At 46.1% G+C, this 27,844-nt stretch overlaps 1 protein-coding gene across 2 annotated transcripts; it reads left to right on the top strand.

Moving 5' to 3' along the window:
- The first annotated feature begins 1,033 nt into the window (after positions 1 to 1,033).
- Positions 1,034 to 27,516, top strand: NOCT (nocturnin). 2 transcript variants are annotated; one of them, XM_006124422.5, is made up of 3 exons: positions 1,034 to 1,927; positions 23,876 to 24,145; positions 25,314 to 27,516. In XM_006124422.5, exons 1-3 carry the CDS (start codon positions 1,897 to 1,899, stop codon positions 26,147 to 26,149), a joined length of 1,137 nt encoding a protein of 378 aa, XP_006124484.2. In that variant the 5' UTR covers positions 1,034 to 1,896; the 3' UTR covers positions 26,150 to 27,516. The 2 variants fall into 2 exon arrangements, with proteins under 2 accessions (XP_006124484.2, XP_006124483.4); XM_006124421.5 differs by having other exon boundaries at positions 1,035 to 2,278.
- Positions 27,517 to 27,844: the final 328 nt, after the last annotated feature.

Raw genomic sequence — 27,844 nt, forward strand, 5'->3', positions numbered from 1 at the left:
TAGGTAGCCCAGCTCAGTTCTGGCTTAGGCCAGGTATGTGATCAAACCCCACTGTGGCTCTGCAATTTAAAAGGCAGTAGGACTTGGGCAGCCTGCCCCATAGAGACTTTCTCCCTGTGAAGCAGCTCCTGCCTGTGGCTGAGTTGCTGCAGACAGAGACTGCTTCAATTCAGGGCAACATCCCCTCCCCCACTGCCTCTGATAGAGGCAGTTGTGGATGGGAGAGGGAACAGGTGGTGCTGCAGAGATGGTGCTATGGGGAACTGGAAAGCACGCTCCCCCTAGCACTGGCTCCTGAAGCAGTGGGGTGGGGGGGGGAGGAATGTGAGTAGTGGACACAACTACCTGAGAAGCATAGGCTTATCGGATAGTCAACTACTCCTTTATATACCTAGTGTGGATAACAGAAGTGGGGGAAGGAAGAACACCCCCCCTTCCACACCCTGCACAGCAAGCAGGAGGCACCCACAGGGGCAAATTCAAGGCAGAGGGCAGGAGCAGCAGCAGCATGACAGTGGGTGGAGGGACAACTGAAGTGCCAATGCTCAATAGCTTCCTGATCAAACCAGTCAGGATCACCTGTCAGAGGCTCCAAAATCTACCGGTAGATCCCGATCTACTGGTTAATGACCACTGTTTTAGGCTAAACTTAGTCATCCAAATGTATAAGTGACTCACCCAGTGTGACAGTGATAGAGCTAAGAATAGAGACCCTGATCTCTAACTTCCATCTCCCTGTTTTAGACAGCGCTGTGGATGTTAGACGACCACGGAGCCTGACTCTCTGTCAACTCTTTGCTTTCCATTCAACTTTTAGCAACGGTTACACCCATGACTAGATCAAGCGCAACAAGGTTTTGGAGAAGGGATTTCCATTGCTTGCTTGCAAATTTTTTCTGTCATGTAAGCATAATGAGATTTAGAGAAGGGTAGCTAAGGGTTTCTTATCAGTTACATTGACTTTAACCAAAAAGTAGAAAGATGAGACAAACCTCAACCTTTTTCATCTGGACATGATGTAAAGTTATATTTTCATTATTATTACTGTATATAGGCAACACTATACGTGGCATTAAAAAACCCCATATGAAAAAATAAAGTGTCATCCAGTAAAATCTCTGGAAGTACTTCAGCCTTTGGAGTGCTTCCTGGCAGCAGCACGTTACCAAGACTTAAAAAAAAACCCTTATGCAGTTCTTTTCGCAATGTCTTGGTGCGTAGATATCATGAGCTTTTTACAAGGAAGAAGGTTTGTTTTAACAGGGCCCGTCTAACAGTTTAATTTTTGAAGTCAGCTAATTTCCAGCATGGAACAGCGTTGCTTTTCCTTTCCGTCTAGTCTGCTGGAGCAGTCCCACCCCGGACTCCTCCTTCTCCCACCTTTGCCCTACATCCCTCCCCGGGTCATCTAATTCCCCAAGTCATCAGCTTTCTCTTTGTGTGTGATGTCAGTGCGGGCTCTGGTTTCGGTAACCCTTTGTGGGCAAGCCCATGTCATCACGCGGCAGAGGGGATGGCTGATAAATTGCCCCGCTTCGGACAGGCTCACTAACTCCCTCTTCCCCAGCACAAGGCAGCCAGTGGGCCGGTAACAGCGTGCCACACTAGCGGCGTCCCAGCGAGCCTAATTCAGGCTGGTCTCGGTGGAGCGGAGTCTGAGCGGAGCGCTCCCCTCCCCTACGCTGGGCTCTGGTAGCTGCCGGATGTATCAGAGGCCCTGGGAGCCGGGCTGGTTGGGTGCAAACCCTTTGAGTGCCCACCGCGTGGGGAGCTGGCGGCGCGCGTGATAACGGGAACTAGCTACCGAGAAGCTGCTGTGATCGGCCTTTGTTCCCGGGCAGCGCCGGCTCCTTCTCCCGCCTGGGTACGTGTGTGGCTTGTCTGGCCGAGCAGCTAATGCTAGCGGAGGAGCCCGCGGCGGCAGTAGGTGAGCTAACCCCGCAGTCCGCCCCCACTCCGTCCAGCCTTCCACAGGCAGCGACGGTTTTGCTGCCCTCGTCTTGCTTTTTGGGGGGGCAGCGCGGGATTATGTATCAAAGCCCTGCTAGGTCCCTGTGTTCGGCCCTCTCCACGCTGTGCTGCGCCCCGTGCACCGCCGCCTCCTCGCCCCTGCTGCTGCTCCGATCTCCTGTTCCGGTGAAGAGAGCCGTTTCCCCGCCTGCCCTCCTTGGCTCTTCCTCCTCTGCCGCGCCTCGCTGTGGTTGCTGTCACCAAGGGGCCTCGGCCGGCCGGGGTTCTGCTGCAGCTGTAGGTCCAGGTGTTGCGAGTTCCAGAGCAGGTGAGTGTTTGGAATGTTCGCGATCTGAAGCTTCCTTGAATAAACGTGGGAATTAGAACGTCCTACGGGGAACGAAAAAATGTTCTCACCATGAATCCACTGAAGGCTGGTGTGAAGGGAGTAAGATCTGGTTTTAAACTAACAAAAAAAAAAAATACCCCTCGTCTTTCCCTGATGCTAAAAAACCACGTCCCAGAAAAGACACAGATTAACAGTCGGTTTTGTTCTGAAATTAATGTTTCACACTGAATGTTTATTTTTATTTTCCCCAGTTTTGCGCTTTGATGAAAATAAATAAATGCATTCTTGGTTTTAGCTAGTGTCACGGTACAGCTCCCCCTGTACTAAACAGATGCTAATATGTTTTTTAGTTGAAAATACTGTAGAAGGGGAATTGTAAATCCTCCCAAACTGTTATATGTTTAAAAAAGGAAATTTTTAAAATATCTACAGCCATTTCTTGAGCTTGGTCTCTCTTACTTCTTACAAATTTAAATTTCGGGCCATTGCTCCTCTTAGACATCTATGTCACACTTTTAAAATACAGGATATTTAGAGTTAAAACTTCTTGATATATCCTCACCCATTTCATAGCCTGGAATTATGTCACAATATAGTTAACGTAAATGATGTGTTCTCAGACTTGATAGGTCTTGTACACAAGCGGTAGAAGAAAAGAGCAGGCTGAAATGCCCCATCTCTGAATTTGCTCACTTGAATGAATACGTACCTAACTTACATATTTTAATATTTTTTGCATTCAATTTCCTTTAAAAAGCAAAGACAAAACCTACATGCACTAATAGGCCTTGTTTTAGACTAATAAAAACAGTGCTTGTGTAATTAAAGTTACTCCAGTACAAACTCCTCCTATAGGTGTATTGCAGAGGTATAAAGTTTCATCAGGTAACATCACGGGATTGGCATTCAGTATTGTAAAGAGAAAGGTTAGGGATTTTTTGTTTAGAACCAGACCATACTCCTTTAGAGCCAGCCTACACGGGATTTATGGTGAGAATAATTATTTGTTCCCCATAGTGGTAATAAGTCACCTATTTACCATTATGGGAAGCATCCACAGGATATGTATATATACGCGCACGCACTCTACCTCTACATCTAAAAAAATACAAGCTTAAGTATTTGTTATGATATTGACAGCAATACCATTCAAATCAATATAGTTAGTATGTTTCATTTAAACACTGGAAATATCTACCAGAAGCACCTTAAATTAGCAACATTTGTCAAATCCATTTGGATAGTTCATATTTTACATGTAAGGATGGCATGGCATATTGCCACCCTCCCTTCTGTGCTGCTGCAGGTGGAACAGTTGGGCTGAGCACCCAGAGGGCATGACTGCGAAGCCTGCCTGCAAAGATGGGGAATCCATCCCAATCAAGGATTGCCCCTCATGTGTGCAGCCAAAGACTGTCTTCCTAGCTCGGGAATAATTCTCTATATAGTTCTATCTTCCTAGAACTTCCCCCATCAGCATCCAGGCTTCTAACCCAGAAACTACCTCCAAGACTACCCTTCAGCACTCAACCCCCCCGCTCCCCCCCAACATGCACTGCCCCCAGCCACCACTCCCCACGCACCAGTTTCCCCCTCTCTGTGCCAACTGATCTTCTACCTTGGCTGCATAGAGCTCAGCCAGCCCCGCCCACCTACCACTGTTGTCCTAGTACTAGGGAGGCTACTGCAGCTGGAGTCACTGGACCCATGATCCTGTGGGCTTGGGGGGGATGATGAGCACCCTAGCTTCCTGCTGATGCTGTTGAGCCTGATCCTGTACCACCCCATTTTTGCACAGACACTCCCTGATGGCTCTGAACCCAGGGCAAGTGTTCCTCCTTAGTTCCACCTCTCAGTATGTCATATGGGTTGCAGTTGTTTACTGATTACAGCAGTGGGTCTCAAACTGCAGCCCAAATAGTTACATTTATCAATTTTTAGAGTGTGCTATTTTGCTGTGGGGACTGATCCAGCTCCCACTGAAGTTTATTAGTCTTTTCACTGACTTCAGTGGGAGTTGCATCAATTTAACTTGGGTCCCTCTCATACAACTGGTTCCACCTGGGTGGACCATAGCACCTGTATGGAACCTCATCAATGCAGTAAACAGCAGGATTGAGTCTTGCCCTTTGCTAATGGTGGCACTAGCATATATTACTACTTTTGCTGAGCCCTGAATTGTTCTATTAATCAATGGACAACAACATACAAAAACCTAAATATCCTGATTTTGCTCTGGTTACATTAATATTTTTAATTAGCTTGGATTGGGGCACAGGGTTGAATGGCTCATAAGCTGAAATTCTCTGCAAAATTTTATTCTGGAGTGGATTTCTATGACAAAGGTTTAAATTCCAGGGGGGAAAAGACTCAATAGATATGTTGACGAGAGAGGATAAAGAGGAGTGCTAGAAATAAATCCTGTGCTATATTAGTATTACAGAAATAATACAACACTAGTAAAGACTTCTCACTAATGCAGAAGGCAGTGCAGTTGTGTATATGTAACACTGGGAAAAGTAGCACTTGATTATGTTGAATTGACAGACAGCCTATTTTTGAGCTGTGAGAGGACAGTGTTTGTCAGATGGTTTCCAATGTCTATACAATGCCTACTAAATCGAACCTCACAGCATCGATCTTCCGTGTAGTGTTGACATGCCCCTACTTCTGATTTGTATCAATTTAAGAAAATCATCTAATGCATCATTCAGTTTTCTAACATTTAAAAATTAAGAATCTGAATAAACAGATAATTACTTAAATGTGTGTAGATCTAGTGTATCCTGGATTGCAATTAAATATAGCCTTTGAACTAAATGTGCTGGTTTTTGCAACTCAGTGGCTACGTCTACACTGGCCCCTTTTCCGGAAGGGGCATGTAAATTTCACGAGTCGTCGTAGGGAAATGCGCGGGAGATTTAAATATCCCCCGCGGCATTTAAATAAAAATGTCCGCCGCTTTTTTCCGGCTTTTAAAAAAGCCGGAAAAGAGCGTCTAGACTGGCCCCGATCCTCCGGAAAAAGCGCCCTTTTCCGGAGGGTCTTATTCCTACTTCGAAGTAGGAATAAGAGCCTCCGGAAAAGGGCACTTTTTCCGGAGGATCGGGGCCAGTCTAGACGCTCTTTTCCGGCTTTATTAAAAGCCGGAAAAAAGCGGCGGACATTTTTATTTAAATGCCGCGGGGGATATTTAAATCCCCCGCGGATTTCCCTACGACGACTAGTGAAATTTACATGCCCCTTCCGGAAAAGGGGCCAGTGTAGACGTAGCCAGTATGTTTTGATGATTATCAGCCATAAGAATAAGCCTTTCTTTAGAAAAACATCAAACAGTACTAAGGCAAAATATGATTAAAACAGTTATGTAAATAAGGTTTTTTGCTTGCTGATTTAATTGGTGATTTAAATCGTTTTGACTTAAATCAATCTACCATGGAAGCTGAAGAATAAATTCAGCATTGTAGATCCAAGGGCTGTGGAACTTCAGAGCAGTTAACTGTTTCCTACTGCAAATGGATTCCAAATACAGAGCTACTCAACCTGAACTAACTGCTATCCTGCAAATTACACATTATAAGTCCGGGAGAGGCCAAAAAAGCTGGTTTCAATGGTACTATACTCTCGTTGAAAGAAACAAGGGCCTGTTATTCTCTACAGTTACCAGAGTTTTTACAGGAAAAATTAATCTCCTTTATGAAAATTCAGAAGGTAGCAAGCTATCCTTTTCTTTCTAGACCTGCTCCTGAAATTGTGCCTCACTTTACCTGATAGACTCAGCATTTGCACTATTATAGTTCTGTAATACACTCTATTGCAGTGTTTCCCAATTGGTGCTCCGCAGAACCCTGGGGTTCCGCGGAGGAAAACAAGGGGTTCCGTGAGGAGCCGGCGCTCCTCCGCCCCCTCTGGAAAAGAGAGAGAGAGAGAGACGGCTAGCCAGCAGAGATGTGGGCGGCGAGTTGTGTGGGCTTGTGGTGCCCATGCTCCCGCAATATTTGGAGGTGGAGTGGGTCCCGACCCCCCCCCCCCCCCACGCGTGCGCGTTTTCCCAGACCTGCCCCAGAACGTCTCTCCCCCGTCCCTGTCCACAGACCCGTCCCTGCTGTGCGCAACCTTCCCTGAGCTCTCCCTCGCTGGCTGCTGCTGCCCTGCGCAGCACGCTCAAACCAGTGGGTGGAGAGACGCCTGGACGTGACATAATGTCACAGCCCGGGATTTTAAACTTGCTGGGCGCTGTGTTGCGCTGCATGGCTGAGTTGCAGGTTCAGAGTCCGGAGACCGAGCACAGACTCCGGCCCCACAAAGTGGAAGGCAGAAGGTACAGGAGAGGGAGGGGAAAGGAGAGGGAAGGGAAGGGGCTTGTGCAGAGGGAAAGGGGAAGGGCTGGGAGAGGAAGGTGCTTGTGCAGAGGGGAAGGGGAAGGCACCAAAGGGACAGGGGTGGAGGAGAGACAAATGGCAGGGGGCCAAGCGCAGACAATGAAGGAAAGTGCAGGAGGGGAGAGGTGTCAGTGGGAGGGGGACAGGGTGATGCTGGGAGGGGAGACGGTAAGGGCATTGGGGGCTAGAGGGGTGAGGGGAGGTGCTGGGAGAAGGCTTGAAAGAAGGGGTGGGCATGAGGAAGGCTGGGATGGAGCAAGTCATGTGAGAGGGCAGAGGGGCATGAGGGGAATGGGGGCAGAGGGGGGTGAGGGGTGGGCATCAGGGAAAAATGGAGCAAAGGGGGCAGGGGAAGTGAGGGAAGGGGGAGGCACCAGGAGGGTGCAGGTTCCAGGGGATTCTGGGGGTGAAGCAGAAGGGCAGACACCTGCAATGGAGGGACCACCATCAGAGGAGAGACGCAGGGCAGGTTTGTAGAGGGAGGTGTTAGAAGAGGGGATGAGGAGGGGTAGCTCACATGATCAGAGTGGGGCTACTGGAGAAGTGGGCACAGGGAGGAGAGAAGGGCTGATGGAGGGCAGCTTGCAGGAGGGCTGAGGACAGTGAGAAGAGCAGGAGTCAGGCAGGACAGCAGAGGAGGGTGAGGAGTCGGGGGGCAGCAGGCACCAGGGGAGCTGACATGGCAGTAGAGGGAAAAGGTAGAGATTTAAAGATATTTATTAATAACTTGGGTGGCACATCCAAACAATCCACATGAACTCGATACTGGTGCACAACGCAAAATTCATTTTGCTCATGTGAGGAAACTCTTAGGCTATGTCTACACTGGTTGTTTCTTGTGCAAGAACACATCCACTCTTCCATGTGTGAGCTGTGCTTTTGCACAAGAGCATCTATGGCAGTGTGGACACTCTCTTGCCCAAGAAAGTGCCCATGGCCATTTTAGCCATAGGGCTTTCTTGCTCAAGAAATTCATGTTGCCTGTCTACACTGGCCTCTTGCGCAAGAACAGTTGCTCAAAAGGGCTTATTCCTGAGTGGGAGCATCATAGTTCTTGCTATGTTAGTGTGCTTGAGAACGTTAGTGTGCTTGCTCAAGAACACACGGCCAGTGTAGACAGGCAGCAAATTTTTGCGCAAGATTGTGCCAGTGTAGACACAGCCAAGGGGAGGGAGGAAGGCAGGGGCAGGGAATCAGCACTGGTTCAGCATGTCTACATGGTTTGGGGGAAGGTGCAGGGAAATTGAGCTCAGCTGGGTTGCAGAGTGGGGAGGTCTGGGGAGCTGGCTGGGCTGGGCTCTGGGGTGGGGGAGTGTGTGTGTGTGGAGCTCAGAGGCTAGACTCAAGGGGAGGGAAGGACAGGGAATCGGCTCTTGGCTAAGCAGTTTTGTGGGGCTTGGAGGAGGTGCAGGGAAACGGGTCTCAGCTGTGCTGTGGGGAAGGCATGCAGGGAACCAGTGCAGGGCTCAGCTGGGCTGAGGTGGATAGGGGAGGGCATACAGAACAGACAGGCAGCTCAGCTGGGCTGTGAGGGGCTGCAGGGAACTGGTGCTGCACTCCCTTGGATTGTGAAGGATGGTTTTGGGGGAAGTGCAGGGAACCAGCAGGGGTAGGCACCTTAGTTCAGTTGCAGGGAATAGAGGTGCAAAGAAGCCTAGTGGGGAAGGGGGGGGGAGAAAACCAGGAGCCCTGAAATGACCTCCCCGGTCCAAAAATTCCTCATCTGGGACCAGTCAGGTCTAGAGGGTGCCAGATCAGGGAGGTCCAACTCCTACCCAAGTCCCCTCCTCGCACCCTCCCTCGTAGCCAGACACCCTACATCCAGCCTGCTTCTGCACCCTACCTAGCACCCAGACCTTGTCCCCTTCCGTCCCCCAGCTCCCTCCCAGATCCTGCACCCCATCCCTATCCCGCTCCTTGGCAGTCCTGCCATCCACCCTAGCACTACCCTGGCCCCAGCACCTTGCCTCACACCCCAGGACTCAGCACCACCCTGGCCCTGGCCCTGGCCCCAGCACCCTGCCATCCACGCTAGCACCCAGCAGCACCTTGTTCCTTGTCCCAGCACCCTGCCAGTCACCCTAGTGTCCAGCAAGACCATGTCACTGACCCCAGCACCCTGCCACCTGAGCTAGCATCCTTCCACCCAGCAGCACCCTCTCCCCAGCCCCAGCACCCACTAGCACTCTGTCCCATACCCCCACCAGCACATTTGGGACCACATTAGTGAGGCTCGGGGGTTTTTGGAGGAGCTTTTTTTTGTTTGTTTTTTGCATCTCACTTGTGTGGCCCCAACTGACTTTTCTGTGGGTCAGTGACCTTTGACTCAAAACAGGTTCCTCACCCCTCTCAGATATAAAGACAATGCTAAACCTTTTGAGTTTGACATAATATTTTATTTAAAAATGAAGCCAGGCCAACAAGCCCCCGATTGGGACCAAACCCCCATTTCACTGCAGCATCATAACACTCCTGCACCACCTGACCCCAAATCTGAGCCTATCATACACTGGAACCCCGGTCCTGAGCCTCTTACATCCCCACACCCTCAGTCTTCTGCCACAACATTCCTCCACCATCCACACATCACAAATCTGTGTCCTGAGCCCATCATACTCACAACCTTCTTGCCCTGAGTCCCTCACATATCCAGCCCAAAGTCCTGCACCCTGACATCCACAAGCCCTGGCTTGCTCAGCACCCCAACCTTCCACCTGAGCCCAACACTCCCCAGCCTAGAGCCCCCTCCCTGAGTCAACAGCCCCTTCTCCTGCATCCAAATTCCCTCCCAGAGCTTGTACTTCTCACCCCTTCCCACACCCAAATCCCTCATTCCCACCCCACACCTCACTCTCACTAGGTTGAGACAGGTACAAGGACTGGGTATAGCAAGTGATGGAGAGGAGGGGAACAGAGCAGATGAGGCCTCACAGAAGGGAGATGGGAGTGGGAAGGGGTCTTGGGGAAGGAATGTGATTTTCATGAATTGGTGGGCCCCCGCCCCCCCCCTTTTTTTTTGCTTGACACACCTAGGGGTTCCTTGAAATTCTGAAAAGCTGAAAAGGGTTCCTCAGCCAAATAAAATTGGGAAACACTGCTCTATTGCATAGTCAGAGGGCTCGTCTACACTGGCCCCTTTTCCGGAAGGGGCATGTAAATTTCATGAGTCGTAGTAGGGAAATGCGCGGTGGATTTAAATATCAAAGTAGGAATAAGACCCTCCGGAAAAGGGCATTTTTTCCGGAGGATCGGGGCCAGTGTAGACGCTCTTTTCCGGCTTTTTTAAAAGCCGGAAAAAAGCTGCGGACATTTTTATTTAAATGCCGCGGGGGATATTCAAATCCCCCGCGCATTTCCCTACTACGACTCATGAAATTTACATGCCCCTTCCGGAAAAGGGGCCAGTGTAGACGTAGCCAGAGAGTACTGTAAGTGCTCTCTTGCTGAAGACCTGGGTTGGGTACTGATTGTTCTCTTATCCTAGTGTGACTCCATTGGCTTCAGTTATCCTAATTTACTTGAGTTGCTGAATGTGGGATAAGATGTGTGATGTGGACGGTAAATCTTAAAAGGTGTTATCTTCAGTTTATGACTCGGGTGTCTTCAGCTGCAAGCTTCTCACCCCCTTACACAGACAGCAGTGATGTGATTAGTGTTCTGACTAGCTTTGCCCTAATTTGTCACTTCTGAGGCAAACAAGCACAGACTTGGTGCAGGGGGAAAGGCTTTCTAAAACTGCAGTTACTGATGAGAAGGAGAGCCATTAGGGAGAGCTGAGGGCCCATAGTGGAAACGAAGATTTTCTTGTGTGAATTAGTATTCTCAGTTCAGAGGGTATGGCTACACTTGCACCCTCTTTTGAGAGAGAGATGCAAATGTAGAAACTTGAAATTGCAAACGAAGCCGGGATTTATATATCCCGTGCTTCATTTGCATAATCATATCCGGCCGCTATTTCTAAATAACAGGCGCTGTTTAGACGTGATTATTTCAGGAGAAACCCCTTCTTCCGAAATAACCACATCTATACAGTACCTGTTATTTCGAAATAGCGCTATTTCGAAATAGCGGCCCGACGCGATTATGCAAATGAAGCACGGGATATTTAAATCCCGGCTTCATTTGCAATTTCGAATCTCTACATTTGCATCCCTCTCTCAAGAAGGTACAAGTATAGACATACCCAAAGAGACATTTGCTTTAGTTAAATGTTTCACTCCAAATAGAAACATCTGTTTATCTCCAAATTATCCAAAGTAACTTTTATAATTGTTCTTGAATAACTAGCGATCTGTGTCAGTTTACAGCCCAACCAGTGGTCTAGTAATCTCTTGTTTATTGGAATGACTTTTGCTTACTATGTATGAACAAGCGGAATAGAAGGAAGAAATTAGTCAAATCCCTGGTCATTTACTGTAAGGGTTTCAGAGCAACTTGCTTTAGTGCCTTCTGCCAGCTTTATTAATCAGCCAGAACTGGATTGGTGGGCTGAAGCAGACTTTTATTTTTGAAGTTCAACATCTAACGTTAATTTTTTTCAAAGGGGCCTGAGTGAGTCAGGAGCCTAATAACTTAGCTGTGTCCATTTAACCACTTAGATTCTCGTCAAACCTTTGTCTTGTACGTGACACATTATCCATCGTGTTAGTTTAGGGGTACAATTTTCCAGAATGCTTGAGGGAAGTTTTACTTGGGGTCTGATAATGTGTTGCATCCAAGACAAAGATCTGAAGAAAATCTAAGTTCTGGTCTGTGCATCACATCACTGTGGAGAATACATTGGGGTAGATGACTGGATAGTAATAGAAACGTAAAATGATGACTCTCAAATGTCTTAAGACCAGGGATTTTTTACCATTTTCTCCCAAAAATTCACAGAGTTGTCCCATTACATACTTTAACAGTTAATCAGAGTGTCTCTTTCTCTACCTTTTTGCTCTGCTTTGCTTTTGGGTCTGCTGTCTAGACCCTGTCTGGGCTTCCCCCAAGGAAGTTCAGGCAGTTCAAAAGCAAAAACATTAGACAGCAATTTAAAAGGTTGCCTCGAGAGACACGATCAAAGTACATAGAGAACTATGCTGAGACCATTTAAGTTTGCACAGCTAAGCAGTTGTCAGTAAATGCCAATTCCACCCCATCCAGGTGCATTTTCATTAGGAAAAAGGTTTGTTTTAAACTCATAGCTAATACGTGGTAAATAACATGGGTTAAAATCCTAATGCTGACAAAGCTGTTTGGGAGTAAGCAGGTCAAGGTACAGTAAGTTGTAGGCAACTCCATAGTCTTTACCTCCATATGCTATGGGCAGCTTAGGATTTGCCTCGACAGGCTAACACCTGTTAAACTACAAACTGTTCTATTGGATTTTTACCCATGTTAGTTTCCATGCGCTAGCTAAACAGGAACTAAAAATATGACTTTTTCCTAGTCAAGGCCTTGGTATATAAATTACACCATTGGGGCCAAAAGCCACTGCCATTCCGGGGGCTAGGTGTGTGGGGGCAGGGCCAAAAGCAGTCAGCCCTTAGCGCTGCCTGGAGTGTGGTGCTGGTTTCCCCTCCCCAGCCCTCAGAGCCTGGCAGAGCAGCGCTCCCATGACAATTCAAAGGGGCCCAGGCCTCCAGCTGCTTCTGCAGTAGCAGCGATGGCAGACCTGGAGCTATGAGCGCCTATACAATTGTCCCCTTTGCCCCCTTCCCCGTCAGTAGGCCTGCTTGACACATGTCAAGTGAGTGAGTCTTTGTCCCCTGTAGTGGCTGGTCCATATAAAAGGCCTGTTATTGCTGCCAGCCAATGGGTGAAAAGTACTTTATGCATGTGCTTGACTTCATGCCCTGCTGTTATCCCAAGCAAGTGTACTTAAATTCACAGTGTTATATCTGACTAACTGACCATACTGTTTCTCAGCAAGAAACATTATATGATTTGAGATACAAGTGTAGCATCTTCTGCTAATTTGATCTGTCCAGAAAAACCAGATACATAGATTCATGATACACAGTGAATGAGCCTCCATTCCTGGAGGACCTATTGTCTCCCTATGCTCCATAAAATTTATGTGGCAAACAAGAGGAGGGCTGTCAACTTGACTGCTGCTTTTCTCAAGATGGCGGTGGGGCAGAATGACAATCTCTCTACCCAAAAACCAATGTACATGGGTCCAAAATTCCTCTTGCGTATCTACTCAGATTATCTGGAGATTTCAACATTGATCTTCCTAGCACACTTGTAACCATGCTGTTAATATGAAAGCTATGAACTGCTCTTTGATGGCATTCCTCAGAGTCCATGTCTTCTGCTCGTATCAATGGATGCCATGTACAATCTTGGACTCTACGCCCACATTACTGGACGTCTGACCATCACCACCATCTTGAAAGTATGTTGCCTCTGCTATAGGGCAGTCATGGGAAGAATTTTTGCAGAGCTGGCGTTCCTGACTGCAGCATCACCCTATGAATGTCACATCCATGTTAACTGGCCCATGACTAAACTTCAAACTTAATGGTGACTCTTATTTCACTGTAGGTATTTTGTGATACAGTGAAATTTATCAGAAGGGTCACAAACTTTATACTGTCTTATTAATTACTGAAGATATGGATAGCAACTGTCATATTCTAGCTCAAGTTAATCTAAACTGTGAGCTCTTCAGGGAAAATACCCTGTACTTGTCTAAACATCATGTGCCTATATGGATAACAGAAATATTGAGACTTCCCTGCTACCAACAGCTGCTTCTGAGAAATCATTACTGTTCCCTAAGTACAAGCATTATTAAGATGTATGAGGACTTGGGGAAGGAGGAGAGAGCAGGATTCTTGTAATATAGAGCATGGAACTTGGCTGGCTTCCTGCTGTTTGGCTTTTTTTACTGCTATGAGGCTATCAGCTGCGATCCAGCTAGTTTGCCAATCTAAAATGCTGAATAAACAGCAACAAAAATATTTTGATTGGCCTCTAGGAAAACACTACTTGGAACTTAAGTATGTTGCAGTATCAAGCTGCATATGATCTGTTTGTGGTGTTAAAATCTTACCAGTGAACAAGTCTAATTAGACAGAGTTTGTGTAGGATAATCCTCAGACATTCTGGATCTCTTACTATACACATGAACAGTGTCTAATTTCAGCTACTTTTTAGGTTTGAATATGAAAATCTTTTGCCCTCTTAAATCTATTCACGTCTTATCCTCTCCAAAAAACCTCTCATTTTTGATCTAGACAAAACCTGAAAATTTTCAGTCCAATGTGACTTCTAAAAAAGCTGTGAATATATCTAGTGATGTTACAATGAAAATGTGTTCATTTTAATCTCTTACAATCATTCTTATGCCACTCTTATGATACAGAATATTTTCTAATGTGATAAACGTTCAAATTGTTCATCTTGTGGTACTAAAGCTGTCCATATATGTTGACTAACAAGTATAAGAAAAAGTTTCCTTCAAGAACCTTTGACTCAACATATTGGTCACTGTAATAGCTTATTTAGTTTAGCTTAACTATAAACGTTCACTATAAACACTTAACCAAAAATATTTCCCACACTAAAGCCCTGATTGTTTGCAGCAATTCTGCCAGTGGCCACTAGATGTCCCTACTTGACTAGCTTCATCCATAAAGAGGTCATGTGATGTTAGGACAAATGGTGAAAGGCACAAATGTTAACTTTGTTTACTGTATTGGCACTGGTGTATCCTTGCGGCTTAGCAGGTGTGTATGCAAGATAATGCTTTTCTTTGTTGAGTGTTTTGGAATTGTGTTTTGAGTATTGCAAAACCTGTGCCGCACTTCAATGCTGAACTCTCGGGCAGTGCTTAACTTTTAATGAAAGAGGTGCCGAGGCTCAGATAATTTTCTTATTTTCATAACTGACACACTGAGCCCAAATGTGCTGGGGCTACCAACTGCCAAACCTAGAGCCCTTGCAAGCCCCAGTGCAAATTAACACTGCTCTTGGGTAAGGCTGGAAGTGTTTAGAACCTGTTTATCTGGCAGCTGTAAGACAACATCTCCCTGTAGTTCTGTGAGAAAGGAGAGCACGTATAGATAACCAGTTTTTTAATATATTTTAACTTGATGTTTAACTTACAGCTATATGGGGCTTTAAGTCCAACCAGAAGCTTTAAGTACCCTATCTGCTATATTAGTTCTCAACTACTAGTAAATATCAGAATTTTAAAAATATTTGGAGTAATCTTATTTGACTTAATGGTAAACAAAGAATGAGAGCGCCAGCTCTGCAAAGTTAGTCAGACAACTTTCTTTTTTTATAATTAGAGATCTGCTGCTTGATCAGGAAGAGCAAGGGGTTACAAGGAGAAGGAAGCGGAAATCAAAGGAAAGTATTTCACTGTCTAGATAACAGTACTGTAAGTAGAGGAAAGGCACAGTTGGGAAAGAATTTTGATTAAAAAAACCCAAACACTTAAACCACGTAAATCAGCCTATTTAAATCTGTTCAGATTTTACACTAAAATGCTAAAGCAGAAAGTTACTGAGATAGTATTTTTGGATCAGGGACTGTACTGTATTTATACAGTGCTTGGTACCACTGTACCTACTCTAGTTCAAAATACTAATAGCACTAGAACCATTGGTGGTCACTCTAGAGAAAGTACATTGGAAAGGTATGGCCATAAAAGGAGTAGGAAATAGTCACCATCATCTCTATTCTTACAGAACAAAAAGGGGAAGTTGAATTGAGGAGTGATCCAGGAAACTGCAGATCAATAAGCTTAATACAGTTTCTACAGGTTAGAGCTTCCTGATCTGGCACCCTCGGTACCTGACTCATCCTAAACGAGGGATTTTTCTAGCCATTTTTCTAGAGGTCAATTCTAGCCACTCTGCTGATAAACTCAGTGTTCTTCTGGGGTCCATCAGCAGACCCCACTGGGCTCCCCACCTGGCTCTGCTGCTGGTTGGTCTAGCTCCCCTCCTGTCCCCAGTCTGCGGGGGCTGCTGGTAGTCTCCACCTCTGGGGCCTCCAGATCTCCACTCCTGGAGGCGGAATCCACTCTCCTGGGGCTGCCAGGGCTCCACTCTCATGAGGTTGCTGGAGCTTTTGGGCTGCTGAGGCGCCGCTGCCCCCAAGTTGCTTGAGTTCTGCACGCACTGGACTGCCGGGATTCCACAAACCCAGGGCTGCCAGAAGGCTACTGCTCCGGGTTGCTAGCTTGTAGCCAGCCCCACAACACAGGGCTTCTGGCTACCTACCTGCTACTGGACTCTATGGTCCGGGACACACTGATCCAGCAACATCCATGGTCCTACTGGACCAGAGAACCTCTTGCTGGACCAAAGAACACCGGACCACAGAGGTTAAACCTGTACTCTGGGAAGGTAATGGGTGGGAGGGGATGGAGGGAGCCAGGATTGCCCCATATTTCTCTGTGGATATATTAAACTTAAATACTTTAAGGAACAGAGTCAGCTTGGAGAACGAGATTTGTTTGTTTTTTAACGTTACCTTAGACCCTCCTGTGTTGCTGCCACAGGGTGCAGCCCCATTCCTTCACTGATTCTCATCACTCTCTAGAAGCAGTATTTCTCCTAAGTGATGCCAGAGCATTCTGTATCTTCCATCTCTGTCTTCTGCCCGTTCCTCCTGGGCCTTCCTCACTTTCTTTCCTCCCTCGGTAGGTTTAGATAGGGGATAATGTGACTTTCCCCTTCCCCCCCCCCCCCCCCAAGTTGATCAGTTTGGCTGAACATCAGATGCCAAGTGTAATTATTCCCAGTTTGTGTTCCTGGGTGCACTCAATCATACTTACTGTGGTTTAACAATGTGTCAGGCATGTGAATGGCTCCTGCCACACTTTACATACCTCTGCTTGAGTCCTGTCACTCTGGGGAGGTGTTGGGGTACTGCCTTCCCAGGCAGAGCAGCTAGCCCTCTGCTCAAAATGCCAGCTATCCTGACCTTCTGGCAGCAGGGCCAGATAGTAGCTGCCTCTGTTATCACAGCAGCAGTCTGTTTTCTGTCCCTGAACTGGGCAAAGGCAGGATGGAGCTAAGCCCAGAAAGCTACCTCCTTGCCAGATGAGTGCTAGAGAGAGGCAGGGTCTTCCAGGGGCCACATAGAAGGATGGTTGCAGGAGGGGTGCTGGGGCTGGCTGCGGGACATGTGGGTAGAAGAGGACCGCAGGGCAAAAAGGAAGTACAGATTGTGCAGGATACAGATAAAAAGAATGCTGGTAGGGACAGAGTTACTTCTGATTGTGGAGCATGATGGGAAGGCTGTTGGGAGCCAATGTTGGGTAACAAAAGGTATGATGGGAGCAGAAGTAAAATGTTTGCACTCTGAATGGGTCTGGGGGTAATTGGGCAGGGAGGGTGAAAAGGACCTAGGTGGGAAGGGGAGGAAGAGAGAGTGTCACCCAATTTTATAGGGACAGTCCCAACATTCAGGGATTTTTTTCTTACATAGGCACCTATTGCCCCCCTCCATCCCCTGTCCCAATTTTTCACAATTGCTATCTGGTCACCCCAATGAATGCATCTTGCTCCCCAGCATTTCAGAACAAAATAGGGTCCAGCCTCCCACTCTGAAAGCTGAAGGTTCTAGCCTGGATAGATTAGTAAGCCTACTCCTCAGTCTCTACGCAGGAAGCCGACAGATTGAATGGATCCATAAGACGCATGGCACAGTGCACAATAAGGACTATGTTGATCAAAGGTACAGTGCTACGTGTGACATAAGCTCTGCCTGGAGTTTAGTGTTGAGCTTATTCCTTAGAACTCAGTTAATGGATTTCCACCATGACTTCGGACTGTAATGGGGGGGAATTAACTCTACAACCCTAAACAAACTCCTCTTTTTCCCCTCTCAGCCAAACTTAAGTCTAGACAATGTTTGTTTCAGAAGCAATGAAGCTGTCTAACCTGCGCCCATCTTTCTGTTAATAATCAAAACACGGGGCCCACATCTCACTCGATTCTCACCCCTCCTGCTTAGATTTTGTCACTGCCGAGAGGCAGGACAGTGGTGGGACTAGAGCACTGGCTGGGGAGTCAGGAAATCTGAGGTCTGTTCCTAGCTCTGCCACTGACCTGCTAGGTGACCTTGGATGAGTCAGTTTTCCTCTCCATTCTGCTCCAACCTTGTGTCAGTTTGGTGTGCTTAGAGTAGACAGTAGGCTATAGGTCAGGGAGGGGCTGCTTATACAGTGCCCAGCACAACAGGTCTCAATCTTCACTGGGGTCTTCTAGAGTTATAAATAACCTCACCTTATAAAAAGTTCTGAAGTTAAAAAGGTAAATTCTGTCTCTGATATGATGCTTGGAAGAGAGAAGGGAAGACTGTTTAGTTAGCAGAAAGTAACAGGGCCCATAGGGCAAGGCCTGCTGTATGTCTCTGTTGTATGTCTGAGATTAGAGTGGGTGTATTGGCACTAAATTTCCTGTGGCTTCCAAATAGCCCCACTTCTGGTGCTCCAGAAGTAAAGGTCTGCTTCATATTCTGCATATAATTGAGGAGTACCCACTGTGGAAGGTTTGGCCCTGAAGTAAGGGCCTTCATGGCCAGAGTAAGTTTCTGCTGCTGTAGAGTAAGATTCTGCTACTGGCTGCATCATTAAAATAAAAGGACACCATATAAATGGCTATGTGAAAGGTATTTGACTTATCTAATTTTAAAAAGCTACTAAGAAATTTTTTTCTTCAGTAGAAAATGTGTAAGTGGCCAGTGGTTTGGCAAATAAATTCTTCATTCAGGAAAAGCTGAACTTTGCAGCAGTACAGGTTGACGCTCTAAATCTGGGACTTTATGTTCCAGCAACATCCAGCAACTATGGATATTGCTGGAACAGAGAGCCCAGGCTGGCCAGGTTCAGAAACACAGCAGGTTGGGCTGACAGTGGGAAGTGCATCCCCAACGGGGGCTGGTGAGTTGGGGAGCACAGCCCTGGCCCAGGCTGATGGCAAGGAGCGCAGCCCTAGCTGGGGCTGAAGGCAGCGGGGCCAGGAGCACAGCTCCAGCTGAAGCTGGCAAGGTGGGGAGCATAGCCCCAGCTGTGGGAGAAACAGCCTCAGCTGGGGCTGGTGCAGTGGGATGCAGCCAGGGCTGGAATGTTGGGGAGCTGGAGGCAGCAGGCAGTTGAGCACAACCCCAACCAGAAGCAGTTGCTACAGCTGGGTAGGAAGCCTTGATCTCCCCTTGTCTGGCAAACTTCATGGTTTAGGACCACTCAGGTCCTGGGGGTGCTAGACAAGGGAGATTCAACATTGCTCTCTCAAAAGAATACGTATGAGCCAAGAGTCCTAAAACAATAGCTGTCCTGAATCTGTGAATTCAGATCAGAGCATACGAGGCCATGTGGATTTAACTGCTGTCCCAGTACTGACTTCCACTATCATAACTGTAGATAGGCTATGTAATGTAGGTTCATGAGCTCATCTCCTTAGAGGGAAGGAGAGACACTGCTCATTTTGGGTTTTGTTGTCAGAGCTTCCAGGAAGAGAGCAACAGATCCCTAAATGGAATAAATCCCTACGTGGTCTAAAGAGTGTTGATGGAAGCAAATCTCAGTAAACACAATGCAAATTATAAGAGTATTTCAAGGGAAACCTGCAAGGTTGATGGTTTTATGCCAGAAAATATCTAGGATGAAGATTGGGTATGAGGCTTATAGTTGAGGGCTATGTCTACACTCGCAGCTTCTTGCGCGAGTAATATGCAAATGAGGCTAAGCGTGGAATATTGCCGAGCCTCATTTGCATACCTAATGAGCCACCATTTTTTTCAGAAGAGGCTCTTGCACAAGGAGCGTCTACACTGCCCCTTCTTGCGCAAGAAAAACCCTCTTGCGCAATGCCGTTCTTCCTGTCAAGTAATAGGTGTAACAGCGTTGCGCAAGAGGGTTTTTCTTGCGCAAGGAGGGGCAGTGTAGACGCTCCTTCTTGTGCAAGAGCCTCTTCTGAAAAAAATGGTGGCTCATTAGGTATGTAAATGAGGCTCAGCGATATTCCACGCTTTGCCTCATCTGCATATTACTCGCGCAAGAAGCCGTGAGTGTAGACATAGCCAAGCTGTTCAAGTTGCTGAAGGCTTCAATCCCTTTCCTGCAACCATTCTGGTTTTGCTCAGGTTTAAAATGTAACTTCTCCCCTGGGGTTTGGGCTACTGAGTGAGCACTGCTGGGTGTGCAATGCATTCGAGTGGCAACAGGAGTTAGCTGGAACGTTCAGCGTGAGACTACAAAGCTGATGGAGCAGTGGCTTGACACTGGGGCTCCCATATACCAGGCGCCTGCCCCAGCCACCGAATTATAGAGTGGGAGTCTGTGCGATGGTTGGGACAGGTTGTCTCCCTCTCAGGGTGCTGTTTGGAACTGTGGTACCACTGAGCCTGCCTGACCCAGCAGTCTGGGTTCCCCTCACACTGTACTGCTATGGCATGCCAGTCAAACTCTCTCTCTGTCAGCACTTTAGCAGCACACACACACAGGTGGGAATACTGCCAGCTGCAGCTACGCACACAGATGCTGAGATCAGCCAAGGAAGTGCCCAGCACTCAAGTGCACATCCCAGTTGGAGCGTAAACCCAAATTATACTGTCTTTCACTGCACAGAGTATAATGCAGCGCAAGCTCATGCAATTTGTCCCCTCCCTCAGTGTGGAGGAAGATATGTAGAATCCCCTCCCCCCCACCAGTTATGAATTTTACAAACTGATTTTAGAGAAAAAAGTTAAACTATAAAAGAAAGTGATTAAAGGGCTAGCAAACAGATCACCTAGCAAAACACACACACAATATAAGCTTAAGATACTGAAGAAACTGGTTACAAACAGTAAATTCTCACCCTGAATGTTTTTAGGCAGATTGCAGGGTAAGTTGCGGGCCAGTGTAGCTGGTCCTCAGGAATAAGCTTGATATATTTTGTTCACACTCTTCCAGACTGGACTCAGCATTTCTCCCGCCTCCCATCCCCCCACCTTTGTTTCTTAGATGTTTTACAACAGTCATCTTGGGCAGGGATTCAGTGAAGAACCAACCATGATTGTCACTCCCATACCTTCCAAGTGCTTTGGCTTCCAGTGTGATTCCCAAACCCATCCAGCACCCAGCTAGCAAAAAAATACTAATAGTATCTTGGAGTCCAGCTTTAGGTGACTTGATCACATGACCCTGCAGCCAGAACTCAGTCATTTGCAGTGTCCACAGGAAGGTTTTCCTAGGAGAGATTAGCATCTTCTAAAACCCTATTCTTCCTAATGATCCTTTCCAGCCCACAATCTAGACTGATTGCATTCAGTGTAATGGGCATTCTCTAGGGCAGTGTTTCCCAATTTTATTTGGCTGAGGAACCCTTTTCAGCTTTTCAAAATTTCAAGGAACCCCTAGGTTTGTCAAGCAAAAAAAAGGAGGGGGCGGGGGAGGAGAGAGGGACCCACCAATTCATGAAATTCACATTCCTTCCCCAAGACACACCCCCCATCTCCTTTCTGTGAGTCCTCATCTGCTCTGTTCCCCTCCTTTCCATCACTTGCTATACCCAGCCCTTATACCTGTCTCAACCTAGTGAGAGTGAGGTGTGGGGTGGGAATGAGGGATTTGGGTGTGGGAAGGGGTGAGAAGTACAAGCTCTGGGAGGGAATTTGGATGCAGGAGAAAGGGCTGTTGACTCAGGGAGGGGGCTCTAGGCTGGGGAGTGTTGGGTTCAGGTGAAAGGTTGGGGTGCTGAGCAAGCCAGGGCTTGTGGATGTGAGGGTGCAGGACTTTGGGCTGGATATGTGAGGGACTCAGGGCAAGGAGTTTGTGAGTATGATGGGCTCAGGACACAGATTTGTGATGTGTGGATGGTGCAGGAGTGTTGTGGCAGAAGACTGAGGATGTGGGGATGCAGGAGTGTGGGGATGTAAGAGGCTCAGGACGGGGGTTCCAGTGTATGATAGGCTCAGATTTGGGGTCAGGTGGTGCAGGAGTGTATGATGTTGCAGTGAAATGGGGGCTTGGTGCCAATTGGGGGCTTGTTGGCCTGGCTTCATTTTTAAATAAAATAATATGTCAAACTCAAAAGGTTTTAGCATTGTCTTTATATATGAGAGGGGTGAGGAACCTGTTGAGTCAACCTGTCCCCCTCCCACTAATACCGCTCCTCCTGCCCTTTTCCTCATTGTCTGCGCTTGGCCCCCTGCCATTTGTCTCTCCTCCACCCCTGTCCCTTTCGCCTGCCGGGCGCCAGAGGGCAGGGACACTTGCGTGCCCGGGGCCAGCGCCCCCCCCCGCTCCCGCCAAGCGCTGCGAGCCCGGGGCCGGCGCCCCCCCAAGCGCCGGGCGGCCAATCTGCGGCGCTCCTGAGGTGCCTTCCCCTTCCCCTCCGCACAAGCACCTTCCCCTCCGCACAAGCACCTTCCTCTCCCAGCCCTTCTGTCCCCGGACTCCAAACCCGCAACTCAGCCATGCGCTCATCACAGCGCCCAGCAAGTTTAAAATCCCGGGCTGTGACGTTATGTCACGTCCGGGCGTCTCTCCACCTTCTGGTTTGAGCGTGCTGCGCAGGGCAGCAGCAGCCAGCGAGGGAGAGCTCAGGGAAGGTTGCGCACGGCAGGGACGGGCTCTCTCTCTCTCTTTTTCAGAGGGGGCGGGGGAGCGCCGGCTCCTCGCGGAACCCCTCGTTGTGCTCCGCGGACCCCCAGGGTTCTGCAGAGCACCAATTGGGAAACACTGCTCTAGGGCTATAAACACATTTGTAACAGGTTCATAGACAATACTCTGAACTTCAGATAGAAAAATGATACATGCGTACAAATGATAATCCTATTCAGTAAATCTAATCTTTCCAATGAAATGTCACAAGACCCATTTTGCATAAAATACATCTTGATTATGCCATAATCATGTTTCTGTAAAGTATATAGGGTGTAATGTCATAATGGGGACCATTCCAAATCTGCCCACATCAAAGGCTCTGGTTTTGCTCCACAATCAGCCATTTTGGCAAAAATCCATTTTTGCAAAAAATGTTCAAAAAGCTGTAGCTTTGTCTTACTGGAGAACGAAAGATTTCTAAACCTCTGAAGTTGCCATGAATGGATTTTTTTTTCCAGTACCACCTAATGACAACATCAGGTAATTGGAAAATCCACAAAATATCTTCTACTTCCCGAGAGAATCCCAGAAATTAAACAACTTCTTTTGCCAACTACTACATAATTTCTCTTCTGAATATTACTGGGCATATGTTATTTTCTCTTGCCTTGGGCAATCCCAAGGTAGAACTTGGCTTTCACAAAGTTAGCTGCACCTTTCATAGCTACTGGTCCTTACTGCACCTTCTAATGAGAGCATTTCACTTTTCAGAAATCTCCTGTACTTCATTCCATTGCCTCTGTTTTCTTGAGCTGTCTGACGTTGACTGCTATTTATTGTATGGAGACTACTCTTAACAGTTTGGACAGTTATGATAGAGTTCTTTGTTCACACACACAACTTTTCTATGGCTGTTTTAACAAACAAAACAGAGTGAGTCAACCCCATGTCAGATTTTAACATAGCACCCACACAGAGTGCATAAAATCCTTTAAGACAATGCTATATATGGAAATAGATGGAAAAACTGAAGATAATTTTATTTGGTCCTATTCCGTTCAAAAGATGAAAAGAATCACCATGGCAAAACATTTCTGGAGAATCATGCTAATATAGAGTGGGAGGATCTTGAGGCTAGTTTCTACTGATCTCCTGATTTCAGTCCAAGAATAAATAGTCCCAGAAACCAGCCGACCCTTTCACTACATCTCTGGCAAGACTCCGATATAGGCTAGCGTATGACCAAGAGCCACAATGAGGGACAAAAATTATTATTTATGCAGGAAATTTACAATGCTGTGGGATTCCTTGTTTCTGAATGTATTTATTTTCTAGCGCAAATCTATTAGCATTAGTATTACGCGGAGTTTTTTAAAAATTTAAAACAGCCTAGTCAGATTCCACTATGGTGCTGTGACGTGAGAAAACATAACTCTGAGCGAGCCCTCATTGTATTATTTCTTATGCTGTTTTTGTGCAGATCTTAGAAACATATGCATACTTCAAGGGGCAAATGCCAGAACTTTTTGTAGTACTACCTTTAATTCATTCAATAACCTCCTCTGACTTGGGAGATGAAAGATCAATCCTATATTTGAAAGCCATGAGGGGGTGTTAATAATACTTGATGCTGAACTGTGACTTCCTTCTTTCCAGCGTGTTCCATGGGAAACAGTACAAGCCGGTTATATAGTGCTCTTGCTAAGTCACTGAACAGCAATGCTGCCTCCCAGCATCAGGAGTACTTGGAACAGCCTGATTCGGAACAGCTGGATCCCATAGATCCTAAAGATCTGCTTCAAGAATGCCAGGCAGTTCTTCAAAAACGCCCTCCCCGATTCCAGAGAGACTTTGTGGAGCTGAAGACAGATTCTACCAGCAGCCATCATCCGATTAGAGTCATGCAATGGAACATTCTTGCGCAAGGTATGAATCTCGTATAAATCTCCAATGAGAGGCAGTCCCCTTGGAACTAGATAGTTGGAAATTAATTGTGTGTGTTTTTTTAAATGTAGAAATAGCATTTTAAATAAAGTACAAATATCTGGGAGTGGGAGGTTTAAAGTAGAAACGTGTAATTCAGAAGGAAGAGCAAAAATAAAAAGCTTCTGGATCTGAATTCATGGAACCTCCCATGCGCAACAGTCACACAAAGGTTTCCTTTTCTTGTACTCCTAAAACTGAAATTGTCTCCATATCTTTGTGAAAATAAGACATGTCCCATTAGGTTGAGAAGTACCCCACTATTGGATCCTTAGTGACCTCCCCAAAAAGTTAGACTTGCCCCTTCTAATCCTTCTTCTGAAGTTGAATTAACATATTCAGATCATCCTGTGGCAACCTAGTCACAAAAACAACTGGTTAAATGTGGCGTTCAGTTCCAGAAATTTTTTACTTGTCTTTGTTATTACTACTTGGAAAAGCAAATTTGAAGTGGAGTAATTGATTGGAATAATTGCAAGTGTTTATAGTGGTATTTTCCACATTGTGCGCTCAGTGTTGAGAGTTGAACTTCCCTTAATACACCGACCTCATCTCCCCTTCATGCTGCATTTTTTTTTGTTTTTACTTTTGATAATATTCTTAGTTTCAATATGTTTTGTCAGGAAGCTCTACGTAGAGTCCTTTCTGCCTTTGAACAGCTTTCAGATGCTAGAGTTCTTCCAATAGCATGGAAGGGACCTAAAAAATACTCTGAGAAGATTTAACAGCCCTGTGCACTAATCTAGTTTAAAGTGACTCAATTTTGGGGGGGTACCCTGTCTGACACTTCGTTACAGGAGCCTCTCTGTGTGGGAAAAGTGAGGGTTGTTTTTATTTTTCTTACTAGACTTTTGAAAATCATGCCCCTCTAAGGCATCTCCGATTTGGCATCCAGAATCACTAGTCACTCCTGAAAATTGTGGACATATCCTTCAAATCCATTTGGGATTTGATCCAGATTTTGAGTAGAAATCTGCAAACTATACTTACCCATAGCTGGCACTATGTTTATAAGGCTGTTCCTTATTTTCACGGGCCCACACAATTTAAGTTAGGGAGGGGGATGTTTTATTTTGGCTATTAATAGGTACTGACGGATTTTTCATTCCAGCTCTTGGAGAAGGCAAGGATAGCTTCATTCAGTGTCCCATGGAAGCTCTCAAGTGGGAAGAAAGGAAATGCCTCATTCTGGAAGAAATCCTTGCATACCAACCAGACATTTTGTGCTTGCAAGAAGTGGACCACTATTTTGACACCTTTCAACCACTCCTTAGCCGGCTAGGCTACCAGTGTACTTTCTTCCCTAAGCCATGGTCCCCCTGTTTAGATGTGGAACATAATAATGGGCCAGATGGCTGTGCCTTGTTTTTTCTCAAGGACCGCTTTACATTGGTCAACAGTGTTAATATCCGCTTAACTGCAATGAAGCTAAAAACCAACCAAGTGGCCATAGCTCAGACACTGAGATGCAGTGAAACTGGGAAGCTGTTCTGTATTGCAGTCACTCATCTGAAAGCCCGTACTGGTTGGGAGAGATTTCGATCAGCACAAGGCTGCGATCTTCTACAGAACCTAAAAAATATTACTCAAGGAGCAGAGATCCCTCTAATAATCTGTGGAGACTTCAATGCAGAGCCCACTGAAGAAGTTTACAAGGAATTCTCTAATTCCAGTCTCAACCTGAACAGCGCTTACAAGCTGCTGAGTACAGATGGGCAGTCAGAGCCTCCTTACACTACATGGAAGATCCGGCCCTCTGGAGAGTGCAGGCACACACTGGATTATATCTGGTATTCCCAGCATGCCTTAAATGTTAACTCTGCGCTTGGCTTGCTGACTGAAGAACAAATTGGACCTAACAGGCTGCCATCCTTCAATTACCCTTCAGACCACCTGTCTTTGGTGTGTGACTTCAGTTTTAATCAAGACCCTGATAGGCTTTTATAACTGGTTTGAACTCCATATGGTATTGCAGTGACTTAACTCATCATTTTTAAAGAAACTTTTGATGAGGTTAGAATTTAAAGATGGGGGATATGGATGACGATGTATTTGCAGGCATGTACTTGGAAATAATTTTGCCATTCAAACCTTATAATTTGAAACCTCCAAAGGAGGAAAAAGGAGTTGACTGCCAGTTTTTTAGTTGTCATGGTTTTGTTCACTGTGGGCTTTCCCACATTTTAGTTTGACAGTTAAAGGGGAAACTGCATTCTTTCTCCTGTGAACAAACAAAATTAGCATGCTGTCAGGGCAAGTTGTTTTTATGTTACCCTTGTGTGTGCATCAAAGGGAAAGAGGCTTGACCATATAATACTTGTTTTTATTTATTTTTATATTTACATGTAAGCAGTGCAGTCGACCAAGGTGTGTTAAGTTTAGTACATTTCAGATACATGAGAGATCAAGGAATGATCATTCTGGAATTATTTGAAATAGAATTAATCTGTGTTTTAAGACTTAATAGCAGCTTCCACATATCACGTATTGTGATGCAAAGCCTACTCCTGAAGTAGTGCCTAAGAGAGGAGACTTGACCATAGCATAATGATTTAGTAGTACCTTTAGTTTTGCAGAAAATGTGCCTGCATCAATTCATATGTGGCCTCTAAAGACAAAGTTATAACGACTGTTTTCCATGCACTTCCTTTCAAAGAGCACACTTAATCCAGGAACATTTTGCAGTTTGAAGTCTAAAGCTTTTAAACCCCTTTTTGAATGGTTTAAATTTGTAGCCTTATTTATTCTTGTCCTAGTTTAACTGTTTTGATAAAGCTCCAGTTTTCATGTTAAGCCACACTCTTCCCCCCACCCTTTTTTTGTTGGAGCATTGCATTTTGAAGCCTTAACACTGGTGGCATTCTAAGAAAATGGTAGACAATTTATTGAGGAGGGATGATAGCTCTGCTCCTGCCATTATACAACACAGGACAAAAGGGTCTTGAGTTTGTTGGGGTGGGGGTTTTTTTTTGGGGGGGAAGGGAGTTAGTTTAAATGCATTGCTAGAGTTTCACTATGGGAGGGAGAAAAATATTAGTGTAAGCTATTTTTGCCAACCTTGCAAAGTATACAGTGCTTTTCTCCACCAAGAAGGCCCTGTAGCTGTGCGTTATGAATCTAGCAGCAAGGGTTTTATTTAAGTGAGGGTGGGAATGGTGGCTGGAGCGGGGAAGCCATGGGGCTAACTTTCAGGGGGGCATTGGGAAAAGAAAACACATAGGACAATTCCAGGCTAAGCAGTATTTTACATAAAGTTATTGGCCCATTAGTTGTAAGTATTCCAGATACATTAATAAATGGTCTTTTTAAAATAACGATCAGTGTAACGTCTTCTTGCTGAAGTTTTAGAATATCACAATTATCAAAGAAACATTGTTCAGAAATTGTGGCGGTGACATTTCCAGTCCTCAAGTTCGTGTTACCACCACCATTAAACTATGAACTCCATTTAGTGAGGCAGGGACAAAAAGGCAGCCAGAACCCACAAAGAAAACTCATGAGAAATAGATATTTGCTTTTGCTGGCAAACGGCCTTCTCTGGTTACACTGCAAAACCTTACAGTAGGCTACGCTAGAGCCTTCTTTTAGCAACCCGCATTGACATAGCAAGTTCCACATTAATCAGCCAATAGAGTTGGAACA

This window comes from Pelodiscus sinensis, chromosome 4 (assembly GCF_052426305.1).
Source record: "Pelodiscus sinensis isolate ZL-2025 chromosome 4, ASM5242630v1, whole genome shotgun sequence".
Lineage (NCBI taxonomy): Eukaryota > Metazoa > Chordata > Testudines > Trionychidae > Pelodiscus > Pelodiscus sinensis.